Genomic DNA, 14,771 nt, shown 5'->3' on the forward strand with positions numbered 1-14,771 from the left:
TTATACATTTTGGTTTCACCATGTAGAAATTACAGCAGTGTTTATACATAGTCCCCCCATTTCAGGGCACCATAATGTTTGGGACACAGCAATGTCATGTAAATGAAAGTAATCATGTTTAGTATTTTGTTGCATATCCTTTGCATGTAATAACTGCTTGAAGTCTGCGATTCATGGACATCACCAGTTGCTGGGTGTCTTCTCTGGTGATGCTCTGCCAGGCCTGTGTTGCAGCCATCTTTAGCTTATGCGTGTTTTGGGGACTAGTCCCCTTCAGTTTTCTCTTCAGCATATAAAAGGCATGCTCAATTGGGTTCAGATCAGGTGATTGAATTGGCCACTCAAGAATTGATCATTTCTTAGCTTTGAAAAACTCCTTTGTTGCTTTTGCAGTATGTTTGGGATCATTGTCTTGCTGTAGAATGAACCGCCGGCCAATGAGTTTTGAGGCATTTGTTTGAACTTGAGCAGATAGGATGTGTGTATACACTTTAGAATTCACCATGCTACTACCATCAGCAGTTGTATCATCAATGAAGATAAGTGAGCCAGTACCTTCAGCAGCCATACATGCCCAGGCCATAACACCTCCACCACCCAGTTTCACAAATGAGGTGGTATGCTTTTGATCTTGGGCAGTTCCTTCTCTCCTTCATACTTTGCTCTTCCCATCACTCTGATATAAGTTAATCTTTATCTTATCTATCAACAAGACCTTTTTTCTAGAACTGCGGTTGCTCTTTTAAGTACTTCTTGGCAAACTTCTTGGTTACTTATGGTAACCTGGCCATCCTATTTTTGCGGCTAACCAGTGGTTTGCATCTTGCAGTGTAGCCTCTGTATTTCTGTTCATGAAGTCTTCTGCGGACAGTGGTCATTGACAAATCCACACCTGACTCCTGAAGAGTGTTTCTGATCTGTCGGACAGGTGTTTGGGGATTTTGCTTTATCATAGAGAGAATTCTTCTGTCATCAGCTGTGGAGGTCATCTTTGGCCTGCCAGTCCCTTTGCGATTAGTAAGCTCTCCAGTGCTCTCTTTCTTCTTAATGATGTTCCAAACAGTTGATTGTGGTAAGCCTAAGGTTTGGATGATGTCTCTAACAGTTTTATTCTTGTTTCTCAGACTCATAATGGTTTCTTTGACTTTCATTGGCACAACTTTGGTCCTCGTGTTGATAAACAGCAATAAAAGTTTCCAAAGGTGATGGAAAGACTGGAGGTAAGACTAATTGCTGAGAGCTCTCTTATACCTGTAATAAGGAGGCATTTAAACACACCTGAGCAATTACAAACACCTGTGAAGCCATGTGTCCCAAACATTATGGTGCCCTGAAATGGGGGGGGGGGGGGTCTATGTATAATCGCAGCTGTAATTTCTACATGGTGAAACCAAAATGTATAAAAATACCCTTTAATAACATCTGACAATATGCACTTTAACGACATATGATTTTTTTCTATTACAAATCTCAAATTGTGGAGTTCAGAGGCAAATAGGTCTTTGTCCCAAACATTATGGAGGGCACTGTAGATTATTGCAGGGGGTTTCATTTATGAACAAGATGTTATTATCAGACCTGGTGCACATTTTATAAGATTTGCCTTGCCTTCTTGTTAATCTGGTGGATAGATAATACTGAATATACAGTAGCTGAATCTTGATCCTTTACTCAGATGCTTAATATAAATCAATATCGATTAAAAACAAGTTAACATATTACTTGAGATCAAATGAAGAATACACAAAATACACTTTTTTATTGTGCATATAGACTGGAGAGCTGCACAATGTTTTCTCTTACCCATTTGTATAGGTGACTGGGCAGTAGAGGCAGTAGAGGCACTCGGTGACACGGGCGTTTTGTCTTCATTCTATGAGAAAAAGTCAAGGTTTAAAATATGACAAATAACTTAAATAAAAATGTGCATCTCATTTCTGTACTTCAAAATAGCAGAGCATGGACAATTAGCCTCCCTGCAATACATCTTGCTTCCTCTTCAACATCTTGATATTCTTTCAAAGCAAAGCAGCAAATAAAAGTGCAAACGGAACTGAGGTTAGTTCAAGCTGTAATAATTTTTGGTTAAATATAATAGTTAATTAAAGGAAAAAAATACCAATGCCTTTGTGTTTTGCATGTTAGTCAGCAAAGGTTTGGTGATATAGGCCAATTAGCCTGCTGAAGGCTTGAACAGAATTCATCAACATCATTTACTTCCCTCTCAATCAATGTTAATTCTATAAATACGAACTGACTGAAATTGTAACATAATCCAATTGACATCGGTAAATTGCTGAAACTCCACCACATAGTAAAAATTATTTAAATCATTGCACTTCATCTTTTTAAACAAAATGCCCCTTGTAGGTAGTAGTAATCCATCTGTGCCAGTCAAAAGCAAGGACGGAGATAGGATTGGCTGAAGCTTCATGATCCACTTATTTCAGTTGGGAAAAGAAGTGGTGAGTGGGGACAGATTAGGCCTCAGTTAAAGTATCTTCCAGATAAGGATCACCATGTTAGTATGCAACGAAGGACCTTGATCTCAGTCGAGCTATGAAAGGTCAATAAATATCTTAAGAAATTACAATACAGCTGATTATCTTGGAAAAAAGAAATATAAAGCAACTAAAATTAAAACCTCAAATGTAGCAACCTCCAAAGGCAATTCTGACCCTATCCACAATAAAAAAACAATAACACCTGAAAATGCAAATACCAACAACGTTCAGACCCTGTGGCAAAAATAATGCACACATTATGTGGGAGGGTATTATGACAAATAGAATCGCATTTATCTCAGCAGGTTCAAATAACCTTTCCAAGATTTTCTTGAATCGATTTGATAAGTACTTCAACACAGCTGCACTATATTTGAAAAGCAAGTTTTGTACAATATCGATTAAGATACCTAATAAGGAATGAAAGCATCAGGAAAAGCAAGGATTCTTATATGTCTGATGCTGATTTGATGAGAAAAGATCAGCAAGACTAACTGACATAAAGCTAAGTTAAGACAAAATTTGATTGGTAGCAGTGATGAACGGAATAGTCTGAAAAGTATCCACAATTTCTAAAACTAGGCTATGATTCGGAAATATCTCAAAAGGAATCATTAATTGTGGTTTCCTTCATCTGGTAATTTCTAAAGATAATATAAACGGCATTTCTGTGCTGTATCTTTCTATGGCTCTATGAGAAACAATGCTCACACAGCAAATTTCAATTTCAAAGGTCTTGGGCAGAAGAGAAGATTGAAGTTCTGCAGTTTCGTAATTTATACAAAATTAGCAGAACAGAAATACAATCAACAAGCTAATTAATATATATAAATCTTCGATCCCAAATGAAGAAATAAATTGGACAGCAGTTTCCTAGATTTAAGGCACAAACACAACATTAGTTTGCATAATTTCTTCACTTAAACAACAACCCTTCTCTGGATATGTTTAAATTGAATAAATATAATGAATATTTTAAGACAAAAGTCACGTGGCAAAGTATTTACACTCGGGGCGACTTACAAGTATATTACAATCAGCATCGACAAAAATGGCTCACCACATATTTCAAACTCAATACATGAGTTTATTGGTTATCCGGTTGAGTACTACACTGGACACATTCAAGCAGCTCGGTTACATCATGGATAAAACATCAAGGAATATTGCAGCAAAGGTGCCGGTAGTTCACGTGAACAATGACAACATAAAGCTCACGAGTGGAGCATGCAGTGACAGTATTTACTCAACACTTCTGCTGATCAATCTGCTTGACCAATTTCTGCCTGCTTCTTGCACAGAACGTTCAAAGACTTTAAAGGAGGAAACCAGGTGTGAGAATGCGATTAATATTTTTAGTTTTTTTTTTTAAAGCAGATAATGTATTTTTGAATGTTTTAAACATTTTTACTTTATCCGATGTATTTAACAATTTCTGAAATCAGAAGTGTTTTTTAAAGTTACCTTAATTTTTAAATGGTTTTGTGAAGTTTTTGAATTGTTTCTCAAAGTCAGCAGTGTTTAGGTTTACTTGAGTAGTTGGTTCAGCCAGAAGGGCATGGCTGTGCCTGCTCTCCACATTTGTAGGTGTTCCATGAGCAAGATTTGTGCTGCTCCCCACCATTACAACAGGATTTATGTCAAGAAAGCTCTGCCACAACTGTTGAGATAGGTTTCAGGTTCAGTCAGTGATTTTTCAACAGTAGATACCAAAATGGCAAGTGAAAACCAGTAATCCAACATATCTAGGTCAATTCTTTCTTTAATACCTCAAGACTGTATGTGGCAAGGTAAAATGTTTTTGCATATTCCTAATTGTCATTAAGAAGGTGACAGTGAGCTTGCACCTTTAACTGCAATGGTCCATGTATTGACGATTCTCCCAGAGTTGCGCAATTCTGACATCTCACTGATAAAGAAATGTAGGTATTAAAGTCAGGATAGTACTCAACTTAAAGGAGAACGTAGGTGACAGCCTCCTACACATTTATTACCTTAGTTTTCCCTGTGTGGTAGCAGCCGCAAGTTCGAGAAATGCTAACAATGTGAGGTTGCTGACTTGCTGCCACACAGCAGATTATACACACAGAGGTAAACACGAGTTTATGGTTTTACTTCCTTCGCTAAAATGCATTGGCATAATGCCTTTTACACGCCTTGCAGAACAATCCAAAATGGCTATCAGCAAATTAACTACTTTAGTAGAATGAGAAACATAGTGGCAAGCATGACTATTTATATCTATCTCAATATATATTTAAAATGTTGATTTGATAAATTAATATTTACCAGGTTTTCAGGAATAACCTCAGTTCTTGTCATAGTGCCTTGGGATCTTGAGATCTCACGAGCGAGCAAATAGATCCCATTGGGGCCTAGGTTCAAAGTTTCATCTCAAAGAGACCCTCATCTGTACAGCATGGCCTCAGTATTAAACTGGGATGTCAGCCAAAGCCTTTGGGCTACCAGGGGAGACCATGGCACTCTTGGAAGATGAAAGAGTTGGGCAACGTGTCAAGCCAATGACCACAGAATATGGTGAATCAAAAACCCCTGTTCCTGAATGCATTTAGAGTACTTCAGCAAAGCCAATATCAATTAATGTTAACACAATGTGATTAGATTATGGTGATAATGTCACTTGATGTGAATATCACTTGTCAGTAATTAGTGGGGAAAAGTCTCACTTCTGCCTTTTTAAAGTGTAGCAATTGAGTCTGAAGAAGGGTCTCGATCCGAAACGTCACCCATTCCTTCTCTCCATAGATGCTGCCTGTCCAGTTGAGTTACTTCAGCATTTTGTGTCTACTGTAGCCATTGATGAGGCGGCTATGGATGGTTGGGTCTTGGACTTGTGAAGACAAATTCCCCCCTATAACTACAAATATGTCCTTTTGTGCAAGATCAAACAACAATCAGTGGAGAGCATTCATCATTTTCCAATTACTTCAATTTTATCATGGCTCCATGAAACAACACACAAGTCAAACAATGTTTCCACAACAAGGACAGCAATCTTTATCTCATCTCCGAAGTTGACCTTTTCCATACATATTTAGACCAGGGCTGTAGTGATGTCCACTGCCAAACAAACCGGTCAAAACTAAACAATGACAAGCAGGTTACTGGCAGGTGCTGCATGAGAGTATTATAGCTAGCACTTTAGATTGGGGTCCTTACGTAGGTGTTATTATCAGGAATGTAATTTAAACTTAGTGGCAATCCTGAAACAACATTATTTTCGTGCAACACATTTTCTAGTTTCATGATGTTATTAATGTCAATATCTTTATGATACTTAATTCAGGAAAGTGGGAAAAGTCTCATACACAGTTCCCATCCTAGATCCTTAACCTTCTCTTCATACTTTCCCTTTTCCCCCCAGAATCAATTATCAAGACAAAACTATGAAGAACTAAACTTGACGAGCCTCTATACTTGTGCTGTGGGGAATTTATTATGACAGCTTTTCTACTACTGACCTAGCATACTTGAGAAAGAATTATTAACTTCTAGGGCAGGTGGCACAGGCGGCAGAAATAACCAACATCACGATCAAAGTTGAGTTTTGAACATCAGAATTTATCTTCTTCCAAAGATAAATTTGAAATTTAAATTCAATGAATGTTTGCTCATTTAAAAATCACTAATATAGCTTTAAGAATATTTTGAAATCGTTAAGACTGTTGTATACTGAAAACCTTTAAAACATTAGCACCCAAGTTCCTTTTAAGCATGCACAAAAACAATTGCTGGTAGCTCAGAGATTATCAGGAGGACTCTTGTGACTAAACAAAACAGACACTTTAAAAAACCATACTTTGACTCTTCGATAAGAAAGCTGCATGGATATATTTCTTTGCAGACTGAATCCACAGCAGAACAAGAAATTCAGCTCTACATCTAAATCAATTGAAGATCAAAGTTTTTGTGGTGAATAATTCTGCCTAAATTCATTTCAGAGAATAGTGGCTATCTTTGAATTCTCCCAGTGAAAAAAAACCCCAAATATAACGTTTTTTTTAGTGGTCGTGGCAACAATGGGCTTTTTCCATAATTTTGCAGCATTTGTTTGTGCACAACATACACAAGACAATCAGATGGTAACTATGCCCCTTCATAACAGTTAACTAATTCAAACCTTTCACTTCAGTTGAGATTGGGTCTTGTATCCATGTGGATTTGACAATGCAACAAAACCTTTTCTCTGCATAATAAAACTGCAGATATTTTCCACTCAGATTAACACCTACCCCCTGGACCAAGGAATGTTATCATTACATTTATCATCTGTTTTAAGAGGAGCTTCACGTACCGTTGAGGTCTCAGCATGAAGAGTTTTTCTATGTTAGCAACAGAGTGAGGGAATGAGAGAGTGAGAGTGAGAGAGAGAAAGAAAACAAGAGACAGGTGAGAGGATAGCTTTTAGTACTTTCAGTACTTGGGATGGAATAATTGTCTTAACAACAATGTAAGATAAGTTAAGAGGCAATTAAGTCAGGATACATATTGCAAAGAAAGATCTGATGCACTATTCAATATTTTAAAATAAAATTTATCTTGCTAATACAAACAAATTTAATTGTCAGGTAATGAGATGGTGACAGGATTAATCCCTGATAAAATAAATATCTAACAAAACTTTTACTTCTATATTTCAGTTTGCAGCCAATACAACACATACTGCCGAATGTAATTCTGCATTTCGCAGTAATGACACAACACATTTCCTTATAAAACAAAAAGAATAATTAAAGGAAAATAATCTATAATTGGCAGGAAATCTGTTCAAAGAAAAGCATTAAAAATTCTATATTAAAGAATATGGACATAATGTAAAGTATCACATGTTTGGAAGCATTAAACCTCTGAACCAGAACCAGACATTTTATTGGTCACCAAAGTAATCTTAAAAAAATTAGAACTTCAGGAAATATTTTTTAAATTCAATGATTTATAATTTCTACTTATGCATTAGTGTGGTAACTAGTGAAATTATTTTAATTAAAAAATCAACTACATTGGGTAATGTAGAAATAAAAGATAGTTTTCTATTTCAAGTCAGTTTGCACATGCAAATTGAGTAGGGTTTTTCACCAGCCCACTGAGCAAGCTAATCAATTAAAATCTTCAAAATTTGTGCAAATTCACTACATTATTTGGATTGGTATTATACTAAATGTTGGAAGAAGTGTAATCATTTCATCCTTTCCTTATTTGCATTTCTCTCCAAGAGTGCATCAAAAAGAACATTTGGCAGACAGTATCATCTCCATTTAAATTAATTATGTTCTGTTCATCTTTTTTTTAAACAATTTGTAAAGTTTGGTCTGGTGAAAGAAGTCACTCACTCACCACTTCATGCAAAGAATGAAAAACAAAAGTAAAATCTCTACAAAGCCACAAACTCCACACAAGCTGCGCAGTCACCTTGCTGTGAGAGTCAGGCCTCCGTTTAATGGTATTGGTGTTATTGTCAATCTCAAAGAAGAAGTGTGGTTCAAAGCCATTCTGTTACAGAGAGAAGCAGAGGAGAAAGCTTTAGGCATGATAGTCCAACAGTTACGGTGCTGCACTGTAAGGAGTTTGTACGTTCTCCCCGTGACCTGCGTGGGTTTTCTCCGAGATCTTCGGTTTCCTCCCACACTCCAAAGACGTACAGGGTATGTAGGTTAATTGGCTGGGTAAATGTAAAAAATTGTCCCTAGTGGGTGTAGATAGTGTTAATGTACGGGGATCGCTGGGCGGCACGGACTTGGAGGGCCGAAAAGGCCTGTTTCCGGCTGTATATATATGATATGATATGATATGATAGGGTCAGCGTTGGGGATAGATGCTGAACACATTATAACAATAATGTTTTTCCTACTAAAGCTTGGTCCGTGATTAACGGACAATGACATGACTGCATAATAAAATGCTATCATGTGTCAGAATCAAAATAAACATAAATTGAACATTTTTCCTAGATTTTAAGAAAATGGAAGTTAAAAAAATTCTACCAAAATTGTCTCATGCTAGTGAATCAATAATCATTGTTAATCCTGGAGAAAATTAATTAATATTATTGGTTAAAGTTAATAAGAAGGAATAAAATGCATTATTGACTCAACTACAATACTACTATAAGTTGAACAATTTATTCATATAAATCTTACAACCAGGACAAAACTCTAATGGACAGCCTAAGAATGAATTCCACTGCAAACCATGTATTGATCAAAAGATTTTGAGCAAAGGTAATACCACAACCATCTAGCCCATCTAGAATTCCAAAACGTTTAAAAAAATGCACGCTTCTGAAACAAAATGTACATGAATGGAAGTAAAATGTTTTTCGATATGAAGATGCCTCAGCATGCGCTTGTAACCCTGAAATAAATTTTGGTTGCATTTTATTTATGTTTTTTTAAGTAGTTAAGAACAGTCAAGAAAAAAGCCGATTAACATTTTAGCAGCAGTGGTACATAGCGTCTATCCCAAGGTCCCGTCATAACAGAGAAACAAAATCTCTTCTGTTCTACTCCTCATCACGGATTTCAATGTCACATTAATTACAGCAAACGTCCATCGCTTTACCCAAGAATCATCTATATATTTTACAATAGAATGTCATAGTTATGGGGAAAGACAGCTTAGGCCTATCTATTTTCCTTGGATCCATTGCCTGAGAGGATGCTTCAATCGTCATGTATGAAAGACCACAGAGCCAATGGGATCTATAGATGATTGGCAGGGGGCTGGTTTCTGTGCTGTACAACTCCGAGATACGGCAATAGCAAGCATTTCAAAACACACAGCCACTTATCTAATGCTTGTAGTTCCTAGCCTTTTCCCTGCACTCCTTCTTCAATAGAGTCAAAACATTTGCCTCCCTTTAATTTAACGATGACTTGTATATCTCAGCGAGCGCTCCTGCAACTTCCTCTGGCTTCCCAGTGTTCTTGGATATATCTGATCAGGCCTGGGAGACTAGTCTATATTCATATGCATCAAAACCTTCCGTTGATCAGTGACCGTAATACTGCCTGCTCTCAAGACACTTCCAGTGACTATCCCAAGATTCCCCTGTCCACCTGCCTTTCTCCATGGTAAAAACAGAGGAGAAATACTCAGAGGAGCTTGCCCATCTCCTGTGGCTCCACACAGAATTGACCGCTTTGATTCCCGAGGGGTCTCTTGCATTAAAGTGCAATTTAAACCCACATTCCTTCCTCGCTCCTTGCCTTTCTCCTGCCTATTCTGTCCTCTATACTTTCTCTCATCACCCTCCATACCAATTTCTAACCTCTCATCTGCCTCCCCTGCCAATCTAGTTTAAACCCACCCACGTAGAATGAGCAAACCTGTCTGCCAGGATATTGGTCCCCCTCGAGTTCATTTGCAACCCGTCCTTCTTGTATAGGCCATCTCTGCCAATAAACCTCCCCTCAAAATAACAATTTTGGAAATGATTGAACAAATTACCAAACTATTTCTGTTGAGTTTGAGAATCTAGAAATAAACAACAAATTGTTAATTAAGAGCCAAGACTACATAACTTGAATATACAATGAAGGCTTGGAAATGCATTAGCCCCCGTCTTTGTTTCCTCTGTATTTTTTTGGCGCAAGCTTACTTCTGCTACATCAGTTTAAATGTCATTCTATGTCACAAAGCCACCACATAACTGCTCCAGCAGCTTCTTCTGAGAAATAAAAAGGACCATAATATCATAATGTAATTTTTGCACTGGATTCATTCTCAACATCGGGAGAAACGGATTGAGCAATTTTACATATATTATGAATATTCACATAAAACCACTGATTTTGGTGGTTATAATTTCAGAATTCAACAGTAATAAATAATCTTATACTTGGTGAGAAATTTGCTCATGTTGATCATTGGTTTATAAAAATAAGAACTTCAGGAGCAAGGTCCTGGCAGCAAAAAATACATCTGAAATTAACATTAATTCAACATAATATCTTAAGAATTTCTAAATCACAATAAAGTGATAAATCCAGGATCAGCAAAACCGTGACTTCATATTAATTTTCAGTAGAGTTGAAGTATTGTTAACATAATCAAACAATGACCACAAAGTAAAATAAAAAAAATAAAGGTACAATCTAATGACAATCACAACCTCCATTTGCAACACAAGAATTTGTATTCATCATACTGTTTGTCTTTTATTAAAACGTTCTGTGGATTTTAAAATTTATTTTTATCACATCTTTTTTGCGACACACGTGCCCCTCCAGGTAAAGGTAACATTAAGACAAACCAAACAATGGAAAGATATGGCAAGATGGCTCCTGCTGGGTTCCACCTGGAAACGGATGATTAATCTTTGGGGGCGTCAAAGAGAAAAGGAAATGCTTTCACAATATGGAAAAGCTTTCATTTTTAGCCAACAATTTACCAGGCCAGACGGTGCTAGAGCTTAGCGACTCTATGAATGCTGCTCCCAGAAGACCTCATATTATTCACTAGAATCGTTTCACTCTTTTAAATTTCTATTCCAATTGCAAATCTATCAGGATTTCTAACAATACTAACAATTTTCTCTTTAATCTTCTTTCAAGTCAGGCCATCTTATGAACTCCAGGATCAAACGCCTTGCCGAGGCAGCGTGAGGTATAAATGGAGTCACTAGAAAGGAGATTGGTTTGTGTGATTGTCTGGGCTGCGTCCACAATTCGCTGCAATTACTTGCGGTCTTCGATGGGGCTGTTCCCGGACCAAGCTGTGATACAGCCTGATAAAATGCTTTCGATGGCGCATCTGTAGAAGATGGTGAGAGTTGCAGGAGACGTGCCAAATTTCCTAACGGAAGTAGTGGAGATGGTGTGCTTTCTTGGTCGTTGCTTAAATATGTGCGGTCCAGGAGAAATTGTTGGTGATATTGACGCCTAAGAATTTGAAGTTTCCAACCACCTCTACTTCAGCCTTGTTCAGAGTAGCCGGGGACTTCAAACAGGCCAACCTCAAGAGTCTGCTTCAAAAATACTTTCAGCACATCTCCTGTCCCACCAGAGGCCCAAACATCTTTGATCATCGTTGCATAACTATCATAGAGACTTAACGCTCCATCGCCTGACCACCCTTTGGAAATTCTGACCACCATACTGTGCTCCTACTCCTTGCTTACAAGCAGAAACAGAAGTGGAAAAATCCGGTACAAAAGATCGTACAGTCTGAGGAGACAAATGAGATCCTTCATGGCTGCTTTGCGTCAGTGGTCAGGTCCATATTAGAGGACTCTGCGGCCAACCTAAAAGGGTATGCCACTGCTGTCACAGACCTCATCAGTAAGTAGAAAAATGCGTGCCAAAGATGACAATGCGAGTGTTACTCAACCAAAAACCATGGATGAACCGTGAGGTTCAATCCCAGATAAGGTCAAAATCTGCAGCATTCAAGTAAAGCAATTATGAATGGTACAAGATATCCATTCACGATCTTCGCAAAGCAATGGAGAATCCACAGTGAGAATCCCAAATGTACCACGGCTTTCATGCAACAACAGGCTACACGGGCAGTTGGGCAATACCACTGGCAACAACCCGTCCCTTTCCATTGAGCTCAACGCATTAGAAACAGAAAGAGCGGTGCAGGAGTAGGCCATTCAGCCCTTCTATCCAGCACTGCCATTCAAATAGATCATGGCTGATCATCTAGACAATAGACAATAGAAAATTGGTGCAGGAGAAGGCCATTCGGCCCTTCGAGCCAGCACCGCCATTCAATGTGATCATGGCTGATCATTCTCAATCAGTATCCGTTCCTGCCTTCTCCCCATACCCCCTGACTCCGCTATCCTTAAGAGCTCTATCTAGCTCTCTCTTGAATGTATTCAGAGAATTGGCCTCCACTGCCCTCTGAGGCAGAGAATTCCACAGATTTACAACTCTCTGACTAAAAAAGTTTTTCCTCATCTCTGTTCTAAATGGCCTACCCCTTATTCTTAAACTGTGGCCCCTGGTTCTGGACTCCCCCAACATTGGGAACATGTTTCCTGCCTCTAACGTGTCCAACCCCTTAATAATTTTCTACGTTTCGATAAGATCCCCTCTCATCCTTCTAAATTCCAGTGTATACAAACCTAGTCGCTCCAGTCTTTCAACATATGACAGTCCCGCCATTCCGGGAATTAACCTAGTAAACCTACGCTGCACACCCTCAATAGCAAGAATATCCTTCCTCAAATTTGGAGACCAAAACTGCGCACAGTACTCCAGGTGCGGTCTCACTAGGGCCCTGTACAACTGCAGAAGGACCTCTTTACTCCTATACTCAACTCCTCTTGTTATGAAGGCCAACATTCCATTGGTTTTCTTCACTGCCTGCGGTACCTGCATGCTTCCTTTCAGTGACTGATGCACTAAGACACCCAGATCACATTGTACGTCCCCTTTTCCTAACTTGACACCATTCAGATATTAATCTGCCTTCCTATTCTTACCACCAAAGTGGATAACCTCACACTTATCTACATTAAACTGCATCTGCCATGCATCCGCCCACTCACACAAACTGTCCAAGTCACCCTGCAACCTCATAGCATCTTCCTCACAGTTCACACTGCCACCTAGCTTTGTATCATCGGCAAATTTGCTAATGGTACTTTTAATCCCTTCATCCAAATCATTGATGTATATTGTAAATAGCTGCGGTCCCAACACCGAGCCTTGCGGTACCCCACTAGTCACTGCCTGCCATTCTGAAAGGGACCCATTTATCCCCACTCTTTGCTTTCTGTCTGTCAACCAACTTTCTATCCATGTCAGTAGCCTACCTCCAATACCATGTGCTCTAATTTTGCCCACTAATCTCCTATGTGGGACCTTGTCGAAGGCTTTCTGAAAGTCGAGGTACACCACATCCACCGGCTCTCCCCTGTCAATTTTCCTAGTTACATCCTCAAAAAATTCCAGTAGATTAGTCAAGCACGATTTCCCCTTCGTAAATCCATGCTGACTCGGAACGATCCTGTTACTGCGATCCAAATGCTCCGCAATTTTGTCTTTTATAATTGACTCCAGCATCTTCCCCCCCACTGATGTCAGACTAACTGGCCTATAATTTCCTGTTTTCTCTCTCCCTCCTTTCTTGAAAAGTGGGATAACATTAGCTACCCTCCAATCCACAGGAACTGACCCGGAATCTATAGAACATTGGAAAATAATCACTAATGCGTCCACAATTTCTAGAGCCACCTCCTTAATCACCCTGGGATGCAGACCATCAGGCCCTGGGGATTTATCAGCCTTGAGTCCCATCAGTCTACCCAAAACTTTTTCCTGCCTAATGTGGATTTCCTCCAGTTCCTCTGTCACCCTAGGATCTCTGGCCACTAGAACATCTGGGAGATTGTTTGTATCCTCCTCAGTGAAGACAGATCCAAAGTACCGGTTCAACTCGTCTGCCATTTCCTTGTTCCCCATAATAAATTCCCCTGCTTCTGTCTTCAAGGGACCCACATTTGCCTTGACTATTTTTTTCCTCTTCACATACCTAAAAAGGCTTTTACTATCCTCCTTTATATTATTGGCTAGTTTACCCTCGTACCTCATCTTTTCTCCCCGTATTGCCTTTTTAGTTATCTTCTGTTGCTCTTTAAAAGAGTCCCAATCCTCTGGCTTCCCACTCTTCTTTGTTATGTTATACTTCTTCTCTTTTATTTTTATGCTGTCCTTGACTTCCCTTGTTAGCCACGGGTGCCTCTTACTCCCCTTAGAATCTTTCCTCCTCTTTGGGATAAATTGATCCTGCAACTTCTGCATTATTCCCAGGAATACCTGCCATTGCTGTTCCACAGTCTACCCTGCTAGGGCCTCCTTCCAATCAATTCTGGCCAGCTCCTGCCTCATGCCTCTGTAATCCCCTTTGCTATACTGTAATACTGACACCTCCGATTTTCCCTTCTCCCACTCAATTTGTAGAGTAAAACATCATATTGTGGTCACTGCCTCCTAATGGCTCTTTTACCTCAAGTCCCCTTATCAGGTCAGGTTCATTACATAACACTAAATCCAGAATTGCCTTCTCCCTGGTAGGCTCCAGTACAAGCTGTTCTAAAAATCCATCTCGGAGGCACTCCACAAACTCTCTTTCCTGGGGTCCATTACCAACCTGATTTTCCCAGTCTACCTGCATGTTGAAATCTCCCATGACCACCGTAGCATTACATTTGCGACATGCCAATTTTAGCTCCTGATTCAACTTGCACCCTATGTCTAGGCTACTGTTTGGGGGCCTGTAGATGACTCCCATTAG

General features: G+C 39.1%; 1 protein-coding gene across 5 annotated transcripts in view; it reads right to left on the minus strand.

Moving 5' to 3' along the window:
- The window catches only part of lrch3 (leucine-rich repeats and calponin homology (CH) domain containing 3), a 124,988-nt gene that overhangs the window by 27,001 nt on the left and 83,216 nt on the right, over positions 1–14,771 (minus strand). For 3 of the 5 annotated variants that reach the window (XM_078410254.1, XM_078410252.1, XM_078410256.1), the window contains exons 14-15: positions 7,935–8,015; positions 1,804–1,873 (exon numbers count right to left, since the gene is read on the minus strand). In XM_078410254.1, the coding sequence (XP_078266380.1) occupies positions 1,804–1,873; positions 7,935–8,015 (151 nt within the window). The remainder of the gene's footprint in view (positions 1–1,803; positions 1,874–7,934; positions 8,016–14,771) is intronic. The other 2 variants (XM_078410255.1, XM_078410253.1) reach the window with 1 other exon arrangement.

Source organism: Rhinoraja longicauda, chromosome 13, assembly GCF_053455715.1.
Source record: "Rhinoraja longicauda isolate Sanriku21f chromosome 13, sRhiLon1.1, whole genome shotgun sequence".
NCBI lineage: Eukaryota > Metazoa > Chordata > Chondrichthyes > Rajiformes > Arhynchobatidae > Rhinoraja > Rhinoraja longicauda.